A 23470-nucleotide genomic window follows, 5' to 3' on the forward strand; every position below is an offset into this window, starting at 1 on the left:
TCAGTATATTTTAAGACATTGATTTTTGAGATAATTCAAGGGAAAAACCCTATCACGTGCCGCACATTAGCCGGCTGGTGAAAGCCTTGAGGTCCGCCTGCCCACCAGGGAGTAAACCCAGCTTTGACCTTGTAGCAAGGGATGCCACCGTCAACTTGGTAACATTCACAATTCGGCCCTACCAGATGAGCAGAGCCCTTGTGGGCTTTCAAGCCATTGATTTTTACATAGATATTATTACCATTTTCCTCAAAATGCATAAAAAGGCCAATCCATTCCTTCCAACAACAACTACTACTACTACTACTACGCCTTCATCTCAAAACAATTGGGGTCGGCGATATGAACAAAAAAAGAAAATCATTCTCGGTCTTCCACATGAATCCTTCTCCTCCAATCATTTCTAGCCAATGCCATGTCCTCGGTGAGGTTCAAAGCATTCATATCCTTTCCTATCATCTTCATCCAAGTCTTCTTAGGCTTGCCCCGACCTCTTTTAATTAATATATTTTTTCATTTCTCCATCCTTCTAACTCGAGCATCATTAGGTCTTCACCGAATATGTCCAAACCACCGTAAACGATTCTCTCTCATCTTATTTTCAATGGATGCAATGCCTACCTTCTTAGGTATCTCCTCGTTTCGAATCTTATCTTTTATTGTATTTTCACACATCCATCTAAGCATACGCATCTCAGCTACACTTATTTTTTGAACAAGATGTCTCTCAGCAGCTCAACATTCCGTAACATATAGTAAATCAGGGCTACTACCATATATTATTTTCAATCCATTCCTTCCAATGCCACAAAATCCAAACACAACATGAGCTACAAGATATAGAGCTTAACACCAAACTCATGGTTGTCATTAGGGCAGGCTTACAAAGTGAGAAATTGATTCACTTTCATATGCAAGTTAACATATTCTCATGTAACGATAAGTACAAATTAAACATAAAATCTATTGTTACAAGTCAAATGGAAAAATAGATCCCCAGTAAAATAATTTCTCGCGTGATTTTGAAAACACACATCCTTCCATATGAGTTTGATTATATTGGAAGTTTTTCTCCCATGATTTGAGACATCAGCTGACGGAAATGGGCTTGAAATCTGAATTTGATATTGGATAATATTTACCCATTACCGATTCAAATAGATATAAATTAGGATTTTATTTTAAACTGTACTTGAAAACGATAATAGTGACCTAGTATAACAGAATCTACGTTCTTATATAACTGAGTTCCGAATGCCATGCTTCAATCAAGATCCATCCAATTTAAACTTACTGATGAACGAAAAGATCAGTCATAAAACTAGAAACCTATATTTTTAGTTTTAAGCAAAGCTAATTTTGGAATACAGAGAAGGAAAGAAATACTTGAGAAATATTAATTTCTTAATTGGATGATATCTGCAAAAAATAAAACCAAATGCTCTCGATACCACGAACAACTTTTTCTCGACTACATAAACTCCACTTTAAAATGAATTGTGGAAATACAACATTCAAGAGAATAAGAGTAACAAAAATAAGCATAAAACTTTTTTTTTTTTAGAACATTTCCAGTTGAGAAAAAAAATAGCAACACTTCTGCCGGTATACACCTAAACACGCTTTGTGCAGCATTCTCCGAGAGAAGCAGTCTTCTACCTTACCTCCATACTAGAGGCTGCACCGAGAATTTAGACTATCATCAAGATCAAAGTCAAACATGATTGCATCTACTTGCGCACAAATCTTTGAAGTGCCACGGGCAAATCTATCTGCTTTTCAATTTTCCGCTTCTTAGAATGTTCCTGCTCCATCTGTTGTTCCAAGAAAGGTCTCTTGGCTTTGCTAATTGCTTCCTTCTTCTTCTTCTCCACTTTGCTTGGTTTACTTCTTCCCTTGGTTTTCTTGCTCCTCGACATGTTCTTAGCAGCAGCAGCAGCTTCAGCCATTTGAGCCTCCATTTCCTGCTTGTTGATGCCTTTGTTGGCTCCCTTTCTTTTGGGTTTCATGGAACCAATTTTTGTCGGGTCTAACATGATCATTTCTGGCTGAAGTTTGTCAAGCAGAACATGCACCTCCCTCTCCCTCTGTTGCCGAGTGGTTTCAAATGGATTTGCAACAAATGTATCAAAGTTTGGTTCACCAGAACCTGGAACAAGAATAGAGGAGATCCCCATAGAGTGACCAAGGCCAAGAATATCCTCATATGGCTGGAATATTACTTTCCCTACTTGAAAACCTTTCACCATTGAGTGTTTCATGTAAAATCTATAATCCTTAGTTCCAGATTCATCTCTCCAGATTTGCACCAAGGACCCGCTTGCTAGGGCTAAGAGACCTTTCTGACTGAAGTCCATGGTCTTTGCATGGCCTGAATATGTAAATAAAACTTCAAATTTCCTAAGATCCCATAACTTGATTTTCCTATCCATGCCTGCTGTTGCCATGAGGTGTCCTCCCTTATGGAAGGCCATTGATGAAACAGGACCATGATGACACAACATCTTCGCGAGTGGGGTGCCATTGTTGGGGTTCCACATTGTGATTTTCCCACATGTGTGACCCAAACCTATGACAGAATTGAAAGGATTTACCTTCATCACATTGCAATGCCCAAGGCCTGTCCGGTGATGACCCACTATTACACCTGTACTAATATCTTGAAAATGGAGTTGCCCACACTTGTTTATTGATGCAAGGATCAAGTGATTTAGCAAAAATTGAAGCTTCAATGGTGATACACGCTCCTGAGATCCATTTTCACAGTAATCAACAGCACATCAAAGTCCAGAATACAAGATCTAAAGTATGGAATAGCATTAAATGCTAGAGAAAAACTCAGCTCGAATAAGATGGGTCAGGTTGGATTGGGTTGACCAATCCCATGGCTAGTCAGACAAGTTTGTTGGGTATCTTTACAGGCAGGGATTTTCAGGCATTATAATATTATTAATTTTAAAGAAAAAGAAAGCCCAATTCAGACACAACAAACTTTTCATCAGTGGGCACCGTGCGAACACAATCCCAATTTAAACCAGTTCTTTTTGCAGCAAAGAAAGTTAAAGGTGGACAATTGCACATCCATGAACACCTGATGAAAGGACATATGTTTCATTAAAATGAAGCAAAATTAATGAAACACCAAATATATACCAACCTTAAGGCAGTGAAGTTGTCCCCTTCATGTCATAAATATATGCATATCTGCAATCATGTACTGTGTCAACCTTTAAGGAATCCGGCAAACAGATCTTCAATTTAAATAACAGCAGTTTTTCTTTCGAATGCAACCAAAACTATTACTAAAAGATAAAAAGTGAAGTAACCAAAATTAATTTGTGGACAAAAAGATACCATCAAAACACAAAATGTAGTCACAACAGCAATAAACTTCAGCATAGAACGTATATCTGGCCAATAGAACTTGACAACCACATGGCTGCTAAAAATAACCACATCGAGAAAATATAATTGTGGAAAATAATAAAACAAGTGTGCCCAATACCAACTTCAAGTGCAATTGTGGCTGCTTTGTCTAAGGCAAAAACAGTAACCAGGTTACAGGATTTCAAGGTTTGACAAAGCTGATCCTTGAATACTCACAGGACACGACAAACATCATAGAATGGCTTGTTGAATTAATATTTATTTATGATGAGGTTATTTCATCAATATATTCACTTCAGCAATATGCCAATCAGCAGATATGGGAAAAGCAAACACCTTAGTCTTTTTCACAGATGCCCGACGACTCTGATCCAAATAATACCAAGTTCTCAATTCACCAAACAAAAGATTAAATTATGAAAAGTACCTGACATGATACTTACTTCTTTTGGGCTGTTGCAAAAGTGTTCAAAATAGGTGAGAACACCACATCACGAACTGTCTCACGAACCTGGAAGGAAACATAATTGAGTCAGAGCAGTTCCACAATGAACTTGCCTCTGATTTCAACTAAATGCATAATTATTCAGCTTTATCAAGTCCACAATGTGTACTCATTCAAATGCATTCAAGCAACTAAAATAATAGCAGATAGTCTTACCACGTTCCAATAGCATAGGGTGGCTTTCCAAGACCCATTTCTACATTTTTTCATATTTAAATATGATAAATGAGCTGCACCATAGTCTTTTGTATTCTATTCAGGACTCTATCAAAATTGTCATTGGTCTCTCTCTTTTCTTAACTCCTTCAGCATGTACAATATCATCCCTTCATAGTTCATACTAGCGCTGTTTGATAACATGTCACATACTGATGCAGAGCAGGATGGGCCTGGGTTTATACCGCGTGACTCACGTAGGGGACTGGATTTGCACTTTGGAAATCGGATCCAAGCAGTGGATCCAATTCCCATACTGGTTCCAAAACGTGGAGGGGAGGTACCACTGTGTACCAATGCCAGGCAAGCATAGAGAGTATGGGTCGGACCGCTCCAGATCCAACAGCAGGCCAGAGCAGCATCGGCATCGGGTCCGGGGCCGGACCCGCTACCCGGATCCAGCCAAAGTCTTTAAAACCCATCTAGGGTTTTGTGCGTAGAAGGAGATTGATTCCTTGGCAGCAGCCTTATTTCTTCAGCAGTTCCTTTTCTTGCCTTTACCAGTGTTTTATTCTTTATTGCATTTGATTGCGTAGTTTATCATTCAGCCTATTGTCACTTGTCTATTGAATCCATTATTTTCAAATAAAAGAAACAGACCCACTGATTTCCAGTGGCCCTTCCTCTCCATTTCTGAGCATTGTTCGACCATAAGAATCGGATCATTGCAATCAGTCGACTGGTGTCACGCTGCCAGCATCTCCACTGCATCAGAGTGGTATCAGAGCCAGCGCCTTTCTCCCCGACAACAAGATGAGTTCGGAGGTAAGGGGCGATCCGGCGACGGTGATCGAGCAAGAGGATGCCGTCAACGCAGATCCGATGCTGCGGATGATGGAGATGATGACGAAGATGCAGGAAAATGTGATGCGTATCAGTCGGGACGTGGCAAGCATATCACGGCGACTTGATGGGGTCGAAGGGCGAGTTGCTGCCCTTGAGTCGCCGGTGGAGCCCTCTGCGACCTCACGGCAAAGACTGGGGGTTGTATTGGAGGTCGTAGCAGACGCGGAAGCAGTCCAGCCGATGCCCTGTCAGCCCGACTGTGTCGCTGCCCCGCAACCAGCATTCCCCCCTCCATTCCCGGGTTCGACAGCAGCGGCATCACACGCAGTAGGTACCCCCCATCTGAACCAAGAAAATAGGGCAGGGCAACCCCACGTCGTGGGTGCAGTATTGCCCTGGCCTCGAGTCACAGGGGCTATGCCGCAGGCAGGGCTGGGCCTGCAGGAACCCAGCGTCACGCCGGGTCCTGCCGCAGGTTTGGGTCCTAGTGCACCCCAGACCAGGTTTCGGTTTCCTGTGGGTCTGCCACAGGTCGGGTTGGGTCCGCAAGAACCCAGCAACACGCAGGACCCCGCTGCAAGCCCCAGCGCAGCGACCCGACCCGGGAAGGAGCTTTTTCTCCCTCCTGGTCCCGCGCGCAGAGGCCTTGCGGCGACCAACCAGCGGGTGGAACCTGGCGGACCCGTGTGGATGGGTCCGAACCCGAGAGGGTCCGGGCCGGAACATTTTTCAGCGGGACCCAGACCTGGATCTCGGGGACCACCCTTTGGGTCCCTGGGAGCAGGTCCGGGATCCGAGCCCCCTTACCCAGCCAATCCAATTGGGTTTGGTTCGCGGTTAATCCCGAATCAAACCCAACCCATTAATTTTGAACCCCCAAATGGATCCAATACCGACCCAAACCCATATCGGCCCCGGACGAAGCTTCAGTTTGGATTTGAGCCGGGTCAAAACCAGACCCATAATCATATGGATCGTGGATCGAGTTCAAACCAAGCCTTTTATCCCCACAACTCGACCCTCGATCCAACCTATCCATATCTGGGTCCCACGAATAGTTTAGGAACAGACCCGATCCACATCCCATCGGGCGAATCAACCCAATAATATACCAACCAGACCCTAGACCCAAACCAGAACCAAACCCTCAACCCAACACTGATCCAGAATCCAGTACCGTATCCGACCCAACTCCAGTATCCTAACCCAAACCCATATTATGTCATTCCTACCCACCTAGAACCCGAGACCCATCCCTCTTACTTGGGACCTCCTGTCATACCGGTGCCACAACGCCGACCACAGATGGCTCCCGCCCATGGGCCAGCCAGACCGAGGCAGACTCCGCAGGGTCCGGTGCGACCAGAGCGCCGACAACAAGTCGTCAGAATTCGCCAACCCCAGCAGCCAGGCGAACAGGACCACGAAGATGGAGCAGTGTGGGATGATGACACCTTCTGGAACGAGCATCCTGCAGGAATGGTGGGGGCCCGACAGCAGAGAGCACCAGAGCACCCCTCCACGTATGGGGTGAAGTTGGAGCTTCCAGAGTTCGCAGGTCGGTTCGATGCAGAGCAGTTCTTTGATTGGTCATATGCCGTCCAATTCTTCTTCGACTACCACGATGTCGCTGAGCACCGTCGTGTCTCCCTAGCCTCTACTCGGTTGAGAGGCCTAGCACAGACATGGTGGGTTGAGATGCAGCGGTCGAGGGAGTGACAGGGGTTAGAGCATGTACAGACTTGGGAAGAGATGCAGCGGTTGATGCAGTCTAAGTTCGTGCCGTCAGATCACGCCGAGAGAGCCTACAAGGAATACCTGACCCTGCGTCAAGGCACCAATACTGTGGCGGATTACACTGCGGAGTTCCATCGCCTTTCCCTACGACTGCAGATCGAGGAGACCGCCCGCCAGCAGGTCACAAGGTATATTTCTGGTCTCCGTCCTGCTATTTCTGACGACTTCAGTTGTATCACAGTCGAGTCACTGGATCAGGCAAGTAGTTATGCTATGAATGTGGAGGAGAAACTGAAAAGGAGGCAGGAACATAGGACATCCCGTAGTGATCAGTCCAGTCAACCCAAGTCGAGTTTCCCAACTAGAGGAGCGAGCTCCCCTAGGAAAGAAGACTCAAAGTCAACCCAAGGAGTCGACCCTAGCAAACCCGATCAGTTTGGACCCGCGTACCACACCCGATCCAAGGGTAAGCCCAATGAGTCCATTGTTCGTTGTTTTAGGTGTCAAGAGTTAGGTCATATTGCGTCCAAGTGTCCCACCACGAATAAGAACACTCATCTAGCAGAGGACATTGTTGAGTCTGCGTCCGATAGCGAGAGGGAGGGTGAGTCGCTTGTTGAGGGGAATGACGAGGTGAAAGTTGTAGAGTTCGATGGCAGCATCGAAAATTTGTTAACCATCCGTCATGTGTTGACCACATCCCGAGAGTCGCCCCCCACAAAATGGTTGCGAAATAATATTTTTAGAACCCGGTGTAACTGTGAGGGGCGTGTGTGTGATGTTATCATTGATACTGGAGCGTGCGAGAATATGGTGTCCGAGAGTGTCGTGTCCACTTTGAACCTAAAAACAGAAAAATTGTCCCAACCTTATAAAATGGCATGGTTCAAGAAAGGCAACGAGGTGCCCATCACCCTGCGTTGTCCAGTTCGATTCTCTATGGGAGAGCATTACCACGATGAAGTGTGGTGTGACGTGGCACCCAATGAGTGCGTGTCACATCCTATTGGGACGTCCCTGGCAGTTTGACCGTAAGACCATCCATGATGGCCATAGGAATACATACACATTTGTCTTTCAGGGTCATAGGATAGTTCATCTTCCCACAAAGGAGACCGGGTTGCCCCGGCTCGCGAACCTACTAGACCGATCTTACCTCCTTGAGCTACCCAAAAATTGGCATTCTTCTCCTACATTTATTGTGCCTGATCTAAGTGCTTACTGTAAGAACAACAAGTCGTCGAAGTCGACTTTTTCCCAACCAGGGGAGAATGATGCAGAGCAGGATGGGCTTGGGTTTATACCGCGTGACTCACGTAGGGGACTGGATTTGCACTTTGGAAATCGGATCCAAGCAGTGGATCCAATTCCCATACTGGTTCCAAAACGTGGAGGGGAGGTACCACTGTGTACCAATGCCAGGCAAGCATAGAGAGTATGGGTTGGACCGCTCCAGATCCAACAGCAGGCCAGAGCAGCATCGGCATCGGGTCCGGGGCCGGACCCGCTACCCGGATCCAGCCAAAGTCTTTAAAACCCCTCTAGGGTTTTGTGCGCAGAAGGAGATTGATTCCTTGGCAGCAGCCTTATTTCTTCAGCAGTTCCTTTTCTTGCCTTTACCAGTGTTTTATTCTTTATTGCATTTGCTTGCGTAGTTTATCATTCAGCCTATTGTCTCTTGTCTATTGAATCCATTATTTTCAAATAAAAGAAACAGATCCACTGATTTCCAGTGGGCCTTCCTCTCCATTTCTGAGCATCGTTCGACCATAAGAATCGGATCATTGCAATCAGTCGACTGGTGTCACGCTGCCAGCATCTCCACTGCATCACATACACAACAATTAAGATCAATTATTGTCCTTAAATTGGTATTACTGTACATGAGAATGGCCTTGAACATGTCAATTATTCAGTGAACATGCCTATGTTGCTGAATACTGATACAAGAACAAATGGTTACGGGAGGTATACCTATGACATATAGGCAAATTTGTAGGTATGGAAGAAATAATATATATATATATATATATATATTATTTACACTTATGTATGTGTGTATGTATATCAATGTCTGTATGTGTTGTATGTGTAAAACTGTAAAAGCTTTTATGTATATTACGTAAATGTATGCATGCATACATGTAAGTATGCAATTATGCATTATTTATCATACTTTATGTCCAAATTTGTCAAAAAATGTCTACAGGTACAAACAAAACATCCACTCCAAAGATAGAACTCAACATCTTCACTATTGAGAAACTTGGAAATATAATGGCAACACCAACCATTTGATTACAGAAGATAAGTTCAGCATTACATCAATTGAATATGATAATCAATCAATACTGCAGTCAAATAGATCAACTAAAGAGAAAAACAAGGCCTACAAATAAAGTAGGATCTGTTTGATTTCTAAAAGGATAATGAATAATGAACTTCGGTAGAAATCAAGCAAATCATATTCTCTATAGATAAGGATTTCTGTTTCCTATTATCTATTATCTATGCACTGCCAATGTTATAAAAAGAACTTAAAATCAAACATGATAACACACGGATGCCACATTAGTCTCACTGATTAGTATTTTGTAAAATTATCATTTTTTTCAGTAACTATCTGACAGAAACATAATCCTCTACATTACCGAATCTTTCCAAAACTATGTCACATGGGTGCGGGTGCGGGAGCGGGTGCGGGTGCGGGGATTCGGCACTTCCAAAAAACCCGGGTGCGGGGGTGCGGCAGGGGCAAAAATGTAAAAAAAAAATTATATATATATATATATATATATATATATATAATTTTGAAGTTTTAACAGTTTTAACATTTAACAGTAAACATTGTCATAAACTCATAATATGATTTATCATGCATGTAGTATATCAACCTAAATATCAAATTACCTAAATATCAAATTATCAATCAAATAAGTAAAGCAATTACATAAATCGACCTAAATATCAATCAAATAAGTATGCATAAAAGAACTAAATTACATACCAAAGTATATCCTGATGAAGTAATGGATGCTAATAATTTTCTTCTTCATCATCAAATGCATCATTAGAAGGAATACTGGGCTCAGCTAAATCCATGTTTGTTACGTTGAATTCATGTTCTCCCTCGAAGTCACACTCTTCTGGGTTTACATCCCAAAATTTGGATGTTCCTTGTCTGCATTATAAACCCAATTTGAAAATGATAAATACAATACAAGTATATTTAAATGAAAACTAAGAAATAATCAAATAACTAAGAGAGCAAATTAGTACCTGTATTCATCATTGCTTCGCGAAAGTAATCGAAGATTTGAATGAACATATACTAAATCCTCTGCACGCTTGCTGGTGAGTTTATTTCTCTTCATGTTGTGGATTTGAGAATATGTGCTCCAATTTCTTTCACAACAAGATGAACTAGCAGGCTGCGATAGCAATCTTAATGCAAGACGTTGCAGAAGAGGTGTTTCCGATCCAAATGTTGACCACCATGTGATAGGATCTATATTATCTTCTTCTCTCGCGAATAATGCCGGTGCATATAATCTCGAAGATGAAAATTTTCCAAACTCTTGTGTGACTTGATGTAGAAGATGTGCTTCTGGAAAAAGTCTTGTCATACACATATTTCTATGTCTTGATAGCTCTGGGTCTAAATTTGGAGGGACACGACCAATACCACCAGCCCGCCACTTATTTGCATAATATTTTGGATTAAGAGAATGTGTCATGCAATGCAAAGGAGTGTTGCTCTTATCCCATCTTCTGACTAAAATTGAATGAATATGATTAAAAAAATCTGAATCATCCAATGCAGGATTTTTTTCTTCATGCATGAAAACTATAGCTTGTATTTTTTCAATCATATTATCCCACATTTCATAAACTCTGTGAAGCATGGGCTCATCCTTATCAACTTCTCTTAACATTTCCCAAATAGGTTGCGTAAATTGAAGGAAGTATACCACTCTGTCCCAAAACTCATCATCAAGAATGAATTTCTTAATTTCTTGAGCCTTCATATCATCATCAACACGATAGAATGTCCAATTTTCATCAGTCACCATGTTAATCAAAGCATTCTTCACTCTTTTAATCCTCTTCATCATCACAATGATTGACGCAAAACGTGTTTCAGCGACCTTCAACAATTTCAAATCAGAATGCCTATTAAATATAGCATTAGCATGATGGTGGTTAACAACAAAATTCCTAATGCTTTTGACATTTCTTTCTAAATCTTCAATCCATGAACATAAAGCATATGCTTGTGAATTTTCTTCTTCTTTGGGGTTGCATATGCTCTTTAGGGCTAGATTTAAGCTGTGTGCTACACAGGGAGTCCAAAAAATATGATGGTACTCACTCTCCAAACTCAACGCTGCACTTTTACAAACCGGAGCGTTGTCTGTAATGATTTGTACCACTTTTTGATCACCCACTTCTTTTATCACTTCTATAAACAATCCCTTCAAATACTCTGCATTTTTATATTCCCCAGATGCATCAACTGCTTTCAAGAATATTGGGCCACTAAGCGAACAAGCAATGAAATTGATTAATGGACGCCTTTGAATATCTGTCCATCCATCAGACACAATGGAAACTCCATTTTGCTCCCATGAATATTTTTTAATTTCTAGCAACCTCTCCACGTTTGCCCTCTCTTCTGCAAGAAGTGTGGTTCGTATTTTTTCTGAACTTGGAGGCACATAACCACTCAAATTACAATTTGCCAAGGATGTTACTAAATCCTTCCAATAAGGATTTCTAGCCGCATTAAATGGGAGTGAACCAGAATAAAAATACCTCCCAACTTTTCTATCCAATTCTTCTCTTCCATATGTATTGAATGCTGCTTGTATCGTTCCTCTACCTCCTAGATTGACTTTTCTTTTTTTTTCAGCATCTTCTTGATGGCTTGCAAATGGCACGCTGACTGCAGAAGAATCGGCCATTGCCTTTCTCTTCTCATATTCTTCTTGTATTTTCTTGTATTGCCTTCGCATTGACTCATCAACTTTTCTGCAAGCTGAAATGCCATGTCCTGATATCTTCAACAAATGAGCCTTCACTCTTGTGTAAGACCCAACAAAATCTTTTTCGCAGAGCTTGCATCAAAATCTTTTGTTCCCACCACCTCCTTCTCCAGTTTTTGTAAGTTTATCTACATGTATCCATAGTGGCCCCACATCATCAATCCCACTGCAACTATCAGCAAAACTAGCAGCAGAACTCACATGTTGGGATGAGGATGACGCAAGTCCTTTCCCTTTATCCGTCATTTTTATCCTGAAAACACAAAAAAAAAAATACATTACAATTTTCAATTCAATTCAAAAAAAAAAAATAGATGGGGGAGGGGCTCAGCCCCTCCCCTGTCGACCCAAAAAAAAAAACTGATGGGGGAGGGGCTCGGCCCCTCCCCTGTCGACCCAAAAAAAAAAAGATGGGGGAGGGGCTCGGCCCCTCCCCTGTCGACCCAAAAAAAAAAAACATATGGGGGAGGGGCTCGGCCCCTCCCCTGTCAACCCAAAAAAAAAAAACTGATGGGGGAGGGGCTCGGCCCCTCCCCTGTCGACCCAAAAAAAAAAAAGATGGGGGAGGGGCTCGGCCCCTCCCCTGTCGACCCAAAAAAAAAAACTGATGGGGGAGGGGCTCGGCCCCTCCCCTGTCGACCCAAAAAAAAAAAAAGATGGGGGAGGGGCTCGGCCCTTCCCCTGTCGACCCAAAAAAAAAAAAAAACTGATGGGTGAGGGGCTCGGCCCCTCCCCTGTCGACCCCAAAAAAAAAAACTGATGGGAGAGGGGCTCGGCCCCTCCCCTGTCGACCCAAAAAAAAAAAAAAGATGGGGGAGGGGCCGAGCCCCTCCCCTGTCGACCCAAAAAAAAATGATGGGGGAGGGGCTCGGCCCCTCCCCTGTCGACCCAAAAAAAAAAAAGATGGGGGAGGGGCTCGCCCCCCCCCCTTGTCGACCCAAAAAAAAAAAAAGATGGGGGAGGGGCTCGGCCCCTCCCCTGTCGACCCAAAAAAAAAAAAAGGATGGGGGAGGGGCTCGGCCCCTCCTGTGCCGAAAAATGAGGGAGCAGGGGAGGCTCAACCCCTCCCCTGCCGACCCAACAAGAGACCGAGAGAGGGGGGGGGGGGGGGGGGGGGGGTGCTCGGCCCCTCCCCAGCCGACCCAAGAAGACGAGAGACATACCTGCGAGCCGAGAGGAGGAGCCGAGAGGAGGAGTCTAGGAGGCGGAGCTGGGGGCGGCGGCGCTGGGGGCGGCGACGCTGGGGGGCGGCGGAGCTGGGGCGGCGATGGGAGAGCTCGAGCTCAGGGGGAGAGAGAGGAGAGATTAGGGCAAAAAATTTTTTTTTGCCCTAATCCTCCTCCTTTTCATCGGGGGGGGGGGGCGCACCCGCACGCGATCCCGCGTCGCGTCGACGCGGGTGCGGCACCTGTTTTGTCGAGTCCCTGTGACATAGTTCCAAAAGATTCAAAAGAGAAAAACCTGAAATTCCTTTTTGAGGCCCATAGTTTTTGTCTCAATTATTGCCAAGTGACCTTTACGTCCTGCAACCACCATATAGCGACCATTCATGGTATAATCCAGCGTGTATGGTCCAAAATCTGTTCATCCAGTGAGAGACACATATCAATTAATCACATTATTAGAGGAAAATAAGTTGTAGAGCATATAATTAGCGACAGAAAAAAGAAAAAGGCAAGGTCGCAAATTCTGAATTCATAATTAATTGTAAAACCTGTAAATTTTGGATATTATTAATAAATAAATAATTCATCTTTATCTTCGAGTTAGAAATGTGTTTCTATCATTTGAATCCCATTTATTGGTGTTTAAATGCTCAATTACTCATTTCTGGCTAACAAGGGTAAAATTGATATTTTTAAAACTATTTCAGATATTTAATAATCAATTATATTACATCTGATCATAAACATGTTTTTAAGAGTTTTGTAAAATATTGGTGTGATATTATTGAATTTTGGAATTTACTTGAAGAATTTAGTAAGTTAAAAATCTTAATTTTTAACCAAGAGGCATTTTAGTCATTTTAATCAAAAGTCCTATTTAAAATATTTAATCTATATTTTGCAGTAACAAAATTTGGTGAGATGGAGATGTTGATATATGCAATGTTTTCTACTCAACAGTTAATATTTATTGGTGGTTCATCCTATCTTTCTGGATTTTTTGAGATTTCATATTTTTAGAGCTTTTGGCATTTTTGATCGCGCACCGTGTTTGGTGCATCGTTGCTTGAGCGGTCTTTACGGATTTTGAAAGCCCTCGGTTCTTTGGGTTTTGATTTGTTGTTCTTTACATTATTAAAGTAAGTTTCTTTAACTGAACATGTAGAGAGCATGTTTAGGCATTAATTGCTTAAGTATGATGTTGTTATGCTAAATACCTCACTAAATTGCAAATACAAGTTATGCGCACACACCGACGTAGTTATGGATATCTAGGGGTGCTATGGCTGCTTATATGTTTAACTGATTTGAGTGCAGGATATACTAAAAATTTGATACTTACAGTAAGTATCAAAACAATTATAAGCCAATGTACATTGAATGTAATGCAATGCAAAATGCAAATTGGGTAAATGTTCTTGGTAAGTACGTGGTGCAAATGCATTATTATATGCAATACTTTCCTGCTCACGTACATAACTTAGTTGTGAATGTCTAGGACTGTTGTGATTGTACTTCGGAGATCATGCTGAGCATGATTTGAATGTATGAGAATAAAAGTGATTTTCTTATCGTAGTTTGGAGATCATGGTCATCATGATTTTAGATGGCGGAATATGGAGTGTGTTTGTTGCAGGTATATGTTTGAGCATGCATTTGTGTGAATGAATGTTGCATAAATTGATGTGTTTGACATGACCATATTGAATTCTAGTGTGAAATAATATTTGTGTAATCATGCACGAAAACATGAACGATAGAATCATATTCATGATAGGATTATGCAAATACCGTTATGCATGGACTCATACGTCTCATGCTCTCATGAACGAACCATGATTTGTGTGAATGCTATTAATATATATATATATACACACACACACTATGTGTGAGAGACATTATGCATAAAATGCTTGCTTTGCATATTGATTCATGTGGTGAAACAATGCATATATGACTTGAATCCTGTGTGCATAACTCGAATGCATGTTCACATATGTATCCATCAAACTTATGTTTTGTTTACGCATGCTTCGAGATTCAATTTACAAAATGCAATGTTCCTTATGGCGATGATATGATGCGTAGGATAATATGCTTTTGTATGATATGATTTAAATGCCACGTGATATGAAATTATGAATGCATGCGATAAATATTTAAGTTCAATAGTGAACTATGGTTTATGAAACATTATTGGTTAAATATGTGATTTTATGATTTAAGTGTCATATGAAGTGATGTATGATGTGATGCACATTGATTGTATACATGCTTGTGCCTGTGTTGGTGGCTATCAACCCTAAGAGTGGTCAATTGTATTGATCTATGTATCATAATAGTTTTTACTGGATATGATACCTGTTGAGAAACTGTTCCCAAAAGATTCTCTGCGAGGGTGTGCATGACCAGATCAGATAATCCGGCTAGAGCGGTAAGTCTCTGTGAGAAAGTATATTGTTCAAGACCAGGCAAACCATCCGTCTAGGACGGTAACTCCTTACGAGGTTGTACATTTTTCAGACCAGGCAATCCGGCGTGGATCTTGTGAATATTTATATGATTAAATAAAATGTTATGATGAATTGTGATGATCTTCTAAGTTGATTGAGATAACCAGTTATAAATCTATAGATTTGGTTTTTCTATTGTACTATGATTATATACTGAACTCAGATGTAAGAATCAGATTCTTATTGATTTTAGATCTTGATATGAGGTTATAATTGTGACGCTTATGTTAGCGTATAGGTGAATGACACATCACGCCTACAAATGACTATTTTTGACTTATTAGGTGAACGATACATTACGCCTACATAGTTTCATTGCAAATGATTCTCTGAGTGAATATATCACACTTATGTATCATTATTTATGTGTATCATGAATATCTAACTAAATTACTTAGAAGGTATGTGCGTGTGTTTCACGTTAGAATGGTCAAATGTGATTTGACTTATTGTTTATAAGAATTATAAATGCATATAAAAATGATGCAATGATCTGAATGTTTTAGATTCATATATATATATATATATATATATATATATTTATGTGATGACTTGTATGACTTGAAAGCATATAGATTATGCTTTATTATGCAAGTTAAAGTTGGATAGAATATTAAGTAATGAAATGCTTTATTTTCGAAAACTTGAAATGAATGACTCATAGGACGTTGTTCCCTTGTCTATCACTTGACAATTGATGAATAATATATCATGTCTTTACCTTTAAATGCTTGATATGTTTTCTTTAAGTATAAGTTTTGGCTGCTTTACCAAACTTTAGCGAGTCTGACCCTATTTTATAGGGGACATGTAATGTAGGTAAAGTATGACTAGTAGTTGGAGCGAAGGACTTGTCGAGATGCATCCTCGAGGGTCCACTCTTACCTTGCGATCTTGGTAAACATGATCTTTTCGTTTTAAGTACTTGATCATGTAGAGACAGAACTATTGTTTTATACTCTAATTTGAAATAAAATTAAAACTCTTCATATTTCAGTCTTATATTGTACGTGGTTTGAAATGTGTATATCCCGTACATTTTGATTTGATTGTTATCTTTAGTGTAACCCCGCCCAAAGTCTTAACCGTTTTTTAAAACAGTTTTCGCATTATAAGATTTGATTTACTTATACTTATCAAGAAAAATTTGGTCTCGAAATTTCAATATTTGAACAATAATTAAGTTTAAAATTTTGGGGGCGTTAAACTAATAAACCTCAATATTGTAAAATTTTTCCAAGTGCAGTAAATGAAAAAGTTCTAGCAATGGATCATGTTAAAATATCAAAATTCTAGAAAAGCATAAGAGATCATTAAAAATCCTAGGAACTTTGTACCTCATTAACAAGGTACACATCAACTAATAAAAAAAAACTTGCTAAGGAAGTGACACTAAATAAACGCCAGATTGAGGGAAGCAGACTACAAAGAAAACTATACTTATGTTAAAATTTTAATGATTTATAATTATATATAGCTCATTACCCAGTTTAAATTTAGCTCAAATCTCCACCTTAGCCATCAGAATAATTTATTCACAAAGAGACTGTGCAAAAGGGAAAATAAAAGCAGAAAGAAAAACCAATACAAGGTCATTTATAAAAGAGCTGAGGTGTAAATATCAGACAAAACATAAAGATACACAAAGGAATACAAAATAACAGCTGCATGTAGGTGCTACAAGAAACATTCCTAGTAAATGCAGAAGCTCACCTGGTAGGACTATATCAAATGCCTTCCTCGAGCTTAAGAGATCTACTTCATGAAGAATAGTCTCTTGTTTTATATTCCAAGTTTTCTCTAGGCCTTCAGCTTCCAAATATCCACCCTCACTTGGCATCAACCACTGTAGTCATTTCACATCTAAGTTATGATTCTTTCTGAAGAAAATGCAAGCCTGATAATGTTATCAGAAGAAATCTAAGAATAACAAGTCAGCAAACACTCATAAAACTCAAGCACTGAAAAGCGAAAATTTGATTCTCCTCTAAAATCATTTAAAATTTTGGTATTTGTAAACACATCAAACCAGCAACTAACAACTTCACTACATTAATGAGAAACGTGGCTGCAAACATTCTAGTAGTCCTTCACACAGGTAAAGTTGGCCAGCCTGCTTATGCAATCAGCATGACAAAACAGTTGACTAAAAGAAATATCATAACAAAGTGTACCATTTGATATAAGGTTTCACCTCTCAATATACACTTTCATGACATGCAATCCTTCTATCAGTTACTGAATTTCTAGTTACTGGGGCAGCCATAAGCAACAAGCTATTGCTCACGACAAGTGCAACGCTCATTTTAACACAGACTCCAAATTCAATTTCACAATCCTCATCACCGTCATGATATCTTTGATCCAACACTAAAATACATTTTCCTAGGCAAACTTAATCTCTTTCTGTACTATAAGCGACAATTCTGCAAGCAGTGCTGATTTCCATACATTTGGTAGCACGCCAGAACAAAGCAAGTTGACAAAGAAAACTATCCAAAAAAAAAACTTAAGATCTTTCTCATAAGTGGAGAATACCAAACTAATGATGTTTTCACTGAGGATCTTCCGTCTCTCAGGCATTGTCTCTTCAGTCCAATCAGACAATAGCATGACGGTGTACTCACAAGTCGTAATATTCCTAGATTACGCTTGAATTCAGAAATTATGTTATAGAAATCAGGCACATGGATCATCAATGGCAACCTTAGATTCCTTATTGTGTAACAGAATAAGAAACCCGATTGTGTCAAACAGGACATCGCCTACCTCAGGATTTTCTTCATTTCTCAGATATGCAAAATTAAACACGCATATATGTTGATCAACACAGCCAAGACCAGGACGCTTAAATCGGGAAAATAAACAGTACCTTGTCGACTTTAGCAGCAACTGTTGCGGATTTCCCATATAGCTCTTCTCTAACGGCCAATTGTCCTCTGAGCTTTTTATCTTTGATCGCCTGTAGAAGCAAAATGCATAGCTTCCATCAAGCTTTCAGCAAAGCCTAATCCTAGTGAATAGCCTCCATGTAACTGCAATGCAAGGCAATGTGAAACAAATAATTCAGTGGTGAGGACAAAGCACAGCGATACCTCCAAATTGGCATCGTTTCCCCGCAGATATTTCTTGAAATCCAGACCCTCTTCATCGCGCACAACCATCTTCGCCTTTCCTGCACAATCAAGTTCTCGATGTGATAATCATACAGGCTCATGCATGTAAGCCATCGTTCCAAACCGCGAAATTCCAAAACCCTAAACCCGCGAAATTCAACAGTGCTTGAATTGAAAATACCTATAAAAACAATCGAACCACGACTGCGAAGGAGACGACCATTGTAGGATCAATACAACACTCTAGAGAATCAAAAGACGCACAAATTTCAGCAATTTTATCCCCAGGAAAGAGATAAAAATAGGAACCCAACAAAAAAAAGAATTTGCTCACGCTCAGAGAGAGAGAAAGAGACGCCTTCTATTGATGGCTGCTTCTGCGGGAAGGAGCCAAGAGGGGTTTCGTTTTGGGAACACCAGAGGGAGGTAGGGTTCGAATTAAGAGTCGGGTTGGCTCGACCCTGCTCGGGGCTGAGGGCTCCGTGATTAGCGGGTCAGGTTTGTACCGGATATTCGATCCGTGCTCGAATCCTGGTGTACAGGCATAAAAGTGCGGACCCGAATAATATCTGGGTCAGCCTGAATTCGACTCGAGCAATACGTGGGCTGGGTTTGGTGTAATACTTAACTTTTTTCTTTAATTCAAAATTTTATTTAATTCAATTAAATGGTAATTTTTAATGTGAATTTTTTGATAATTAATTAATTAATAGTATTTAATTAATAATATAGGTTAGTATATCTCGTTCGATTATGAGAATGGACCCTATGTTGGATCATGGACCCTTTGGATAGGATCTATAATCCATGTAGGAGATCATTTTAAGAATCTATTATCCATAAAAAATAATAATTAATTTTTTAGGTAAACCTTAATTAGTTAGAGATTAGGTTTTACCTTTTTAGAGGAGTTTTTAGAGAAAAGGGAGGTGTTTCCTAGTGATCACTCTAGAAGTATAGAGGAGCACCACCTAGGTAGTTTAGTTCTCTTAGAAGAACTAAACTCAAGGAAAAAGGAGCGTTGCCTAGAAAACCTTTTAGAGAGAGATTGAGTTCCAATAGAAAACCAACTCTCTTCTATAAAAGGAGGTTGAGCCTCCTTATTAGAATCCACTTACGCTTTTTGTAGAGAGAAAGAAAAAGCAAGAGTGTAACGGCCGAAAGAGGAGAGAGAGAAGAGACACACGTTTTCTAAAGGAAGAGAGCTAAGGAAGAAGAAGTCCAGTCAAACCTTAGGTGAGTTTCCTTTCGTTAATTTTTTGGTGACCAATCATAGGAGCTGATCATGCTTGTTTTTCCTTTCGTTTTTAAGTGATACAAGGTTTGTACCTTGGCCTTGAATAGCAATCACTTGCATTAGGGAAGAGACTTTCAACCTCTTTTACGTTCTTATGGTTTTTCGAGAGAGCTTTATCACTTTTTGATCTTCGTTCATGTGTGCGATTTTTTTATTTGTTTGTATTCGCATTAAGGTACAAAACTTTACATTATTCAACATGTTTAGGATTTAGGATATGTCGATCAAGCATTAGGTTGTATTAATATTTAAAACCCTATTTCACTTTTGTAATATTTGTTTAATTCATACGAGCAATTTAACCTTTTTTTGTGAAAATTATTTAATTTCAGGTTTAAATGTATGTTATAAGTTAGATTTGATGTTTACAATATGATAGATATATTTATGAATGGATTTTATATGGTTTTGATGGATTAAAATTTTTTTGGTGATTTTCTTGAATTTTGTAAAGAGTTCTTGATATTCATAATCGTCATAAATTAATATTATGTCCTATGTATATTTTTCTGACATGTAAAGAAAAAATTGGTTCTCCAAATCGGTGAACTCATAAATCCTAAAAATTTATAAAGATGTTATAGATATATTGAAGCAATCTCAGAAAAAAAATTGACTCAAATGAGTCACGAGTTGGGAGATACAACATTTGCAAGTAGATACAGAATTTCTGTCCTGACAGAAAATCTGTGTAGGTTGCACGTTTTTATAAAAATCATACCTCCCAAAATATTTTGGATTTATGACTCATATTTTTATGTGTTAATTTGAATTTGGAAGCACACATGATAAAAATCTTGTAGGTTGATTATTTATGGTTTGAAAATCAAAATTATGGAAGATTGGTTCAGAACCTGCAATATAGAAAACAATCATATATTTAAGGAAAATTTTACATATATTTAGGAAGTTCACATATGTGAGGGGTAAAAAGGACTTTTGAAAACCAAATATTTATAGTTTTGGATATGAGGAAAATAGTGAAAATTGTGAAGCATTTTAGAAAATACATCATTTTTATCGTACAATATGATCGTTTATTAAAGGGAACATCTAAGATAAATTGAAAATTTTCATTTTGGGCATGTTTGCTTTGGTCACAAGTGGTAATGAACAATCAAAGCTGAAAAAGTAGAACCTATGATCATTGGTTACAAGGCTAATATTGTGACCAACTTTCACATGATTCAAGGTGTTGATAATTTTTTTTGAGACTTACCTTTTAAATCATATTTTTTTTTAAAAAGATATAGAGTCATCGTTCAAACTTTGACCATCATTCGCCAGAGAAAAGGTAAAGTCGAAGCATGCCTTTTGATTTTGTAGCGCAACTTACACAGTGGATAATGAAAATGAATAAGAAAAATGTGTAAGTATATATTCTAAGCCAATAAAATTAACTAAATTAAGTAAACAAATAAAAGAAAAGAAAAGGAGGAAACACACCTTTTTTGGACTTGAGGTCCGTTTTATGCTTTAAAGTTCCTTTTGACCGTTCGACAATATTTTTGCAGGAAAGTGAAGGTTTTCTACAGTTGTTCCTATAGAACCTACGTGCAAGTGAGGAAGATCGAAGAGACGGGTGATGGCGATCTTGCGTTCATTCTTCTTAGTGTTAGCACTCAAATGTCTTTCCTTCCTCTTCTTGATTATAGGAGTGTGCTCTTATTTGAAGGTATTAGGAATGGATCTAGATCATGAGACTTTTCATGTTTAGATCTGGTCCAGATGGATCCATGCTCCACTTGGATGAGAGTTTGAGAGGAGTCCTTCGGGGAAAGTTTATCTGGGAGAATATTTTCTTGAAGATGTGCATAAGTGGTTGAAGATGAGGCAAACATGTCTCATTTGCTTGAACTGATTGGATGACTAAACTAGTTTGTGTGTTTGGAGATAGATAATTAAACAGGTTTGGTCATCCTTTGAAGTTAGGATAAGCCAAATGTTGAATAAACTAAAATAGTCATCGAGTGTCAGACCGCTAAGCTGAGATAGCTATCCAGAGTCTGACCGCTAAACTGAGATATTCGTCCAGCAGATCCTCTGGTTTTCTCGCGTTGTTCTCTTTGTGAACTCCAACCTGCAACTTGATTCTTCCAAAGATGTTATTATTTTGGGCATCTTAGGAAAATTGAGTGTCTACAAATGCCTCTCTTTGTCATTAATCGATGTGATTTGATTTATAACAAAGAAGTATACACTCAAGGTTTGGAATACTAGGTTGTTGGGATTGAATTCAGTTCTATCGAACCGAGGTTGCGCTAGTATTCGAAGGAGAGCTGGATTGTTGAGACCGTGATTGGTCTCGCTGAACGAGATCGGTACCAACATCCGAAGAAGGGATTTAGACTGTTGAGACCATTATGGGTCTTACCAAGTGAGGCCGGATCAGTCCAAGGACAGCTGGATTGCCAAAACCATTTGGTGGTCTTGCCGAACGAGATCGATGCCAGTGCAAGGACAATTGGATTGCCAAGACCATTTGGTAGTCTTGCCAAACGAGGTCGGTGCCAGTGCCAGTGCCAGAAAGACTTTGTTTATGGTAAAGATAGAAAATGTTGGGCTTCAGGGAAGGATAGCATAAGAGAAATGTGATTTCTTTTTATGCCTTTCTGGCCCATTTTGATTTTTTGATACCTTTTCATGATTTTTTTTTAAAAAATTATGGGGGCGAACGTCAGGAATCCTATACCTCTTGTGAGTTCATGGATAAGGTGGAGATGCTTTAATAAGGTGATCGATTGATGATTTTCTGCCCTAGTGAGAGGAGTCAAGCATACTCTGGTCAAGTAGCACCGAAAAAAACTTTCTGGGTATTCTTCAAACTCTGGATCTTTATGGCTAGACTCTTATATGCATTGTGATGCATGCAATGATATGTAGTGAGACTTATGCATTTGTGATACAGTGGGTAGCCTATGACAAATATGAATGATTGATCATATAAGGTCATAGATTTTTGTAGAATTCCTATACTTTAGACATTTCTCCTCTCAGGTTGGTATAAGGTAGCAACACTCGGCTTTACCAAGATTTTTCTTCTTTAATTCCACATTAGTTTCAAGAGACTAGTTATAGGAATGTTGTATTAAGTCTTAAGCATTTTTGCTAGGTCCAAAGGTTCTCACTAAGGCTTGAACTTTAAAGGAATAGAGTTCGGGTGAGAATACACTCAAGTATAATTTTTTTTCCTAGATAAGTCCCTTTCTAGCCTCAGTTTTTATCCCGCAAAGGGTTTATTCCTTACTTTTGTCATCCTTATAATTGAGATCTGGTAATCATGGGTTTCATGACTACCTAATCCAGGAGAGATACCCCTGTCTATCCAACCTCTGTCTCCAAGAACACTTAACCGGAGCCTGTCTTATTATCATAAGTTCCAGAGGTAAGTATTGGTTTTCACGTAGCACACACTTTTGTTTTTAATCCCTACCTCGAAGGCCATTTCATAACCAAAGCTTGCCACCACGCCATGGCCTCAGGGCTAAGTATTAGCTTAAATGCACTGCTCTCTTTTTTGCATACTTTTTCAATGTTTCCATATTGAAATAGAAGGAAAGTCCTCTTTGGTGGCCGACCTATTAGTAGATCAACATCGAAGGTATTCACCACCTTACTCTTTTTCTGAAGAATTGGTCACCTAGGTGAGCTTCTAAAGACTTTACATTTATGCATTGATAATAATCTCATGCCCCTATAATT

The 23470-nt window shown here is 39.8% G+C and overlaps 1 protein-coding gene and 1 pseudogene across 2 annotated transcripts; both read right to left on the reverse strand.

Annotated features, from left to right (window-relative positions):
* Positions 1-1461: 1461 nt before the first annotated feature.
* LOC149811345 (putative U3 small nucleolar RNA-associated protein 7) lies at positions 1462-18546 on the reverse strand (annotated as a pseudogene). Its single transcript, XR_016428578.1, has 7 exons — positions 18451-18546; positions 18228-18317; positions 17069-17201; positions 13138-13256; positions 3831-3898; positions 3158-3204; positions 1462-2747 (listed from the first exon to the last, which is right to left on the reverse strand). The product of XR_016428578.1 is annotated as a putative U3 small nucleolar RNA-associated protein 7 (transcript).
* Positions 9479-12920, reverse strand: LOC149811346 (uncharacterized). Its single transcript, XM_089993565.1, has 3 exons — positions 12840-12920; positions 9911-11929; positions 9479-9812 (listed from the first exon to the last, which is right to left on the reverse strand). The coding sequence occupies exons 2-3, from the start codon at positions 11644-11646 to the stop codon at positions 9668-9670; spliced, it is 1881 nt and encodes a 626-aa protein (XP_089849691.1). The 5' UTR covers positions 11647-11929; positions 12840-12920; the 3' UTR covers positions 9479-9667.
* Positions 18547-23470: the final 4924 nt, after the last annotated feature.

The sequence above is a fragment of the Nuphar pumila genome, chromosome 17, assembly GCF_984573655.1.
Source record: "Nuphar pumila chromosome 17, dmNupPumi1.hap1.1, whole genome shotgun sequence".
Classification (NCBI taxonomy): domain Eukaryota; kingdom Viridiplantae; phylum Streptophyta; class Magnoliopsida; order Nymphaeales; family Nymphaeaceae; genus Nuphar; species Nuphar pumila.

Coding starts and splice junctions, on each gene's coding strand:
- LOC149811346 (XM_089993565.1), bottom strand. CDS start 11,646: ATGCGAAGGCAATACAAGAAAATACAAGAAGAATATGAGAAGAGAAAG. Junction 9,813..9,910: donor CGAAGCAATGATGAATACAG/GTACTAATTTGC, acceptor TTTATAATGCAG/ACAAGGAACATCCAAATTTT.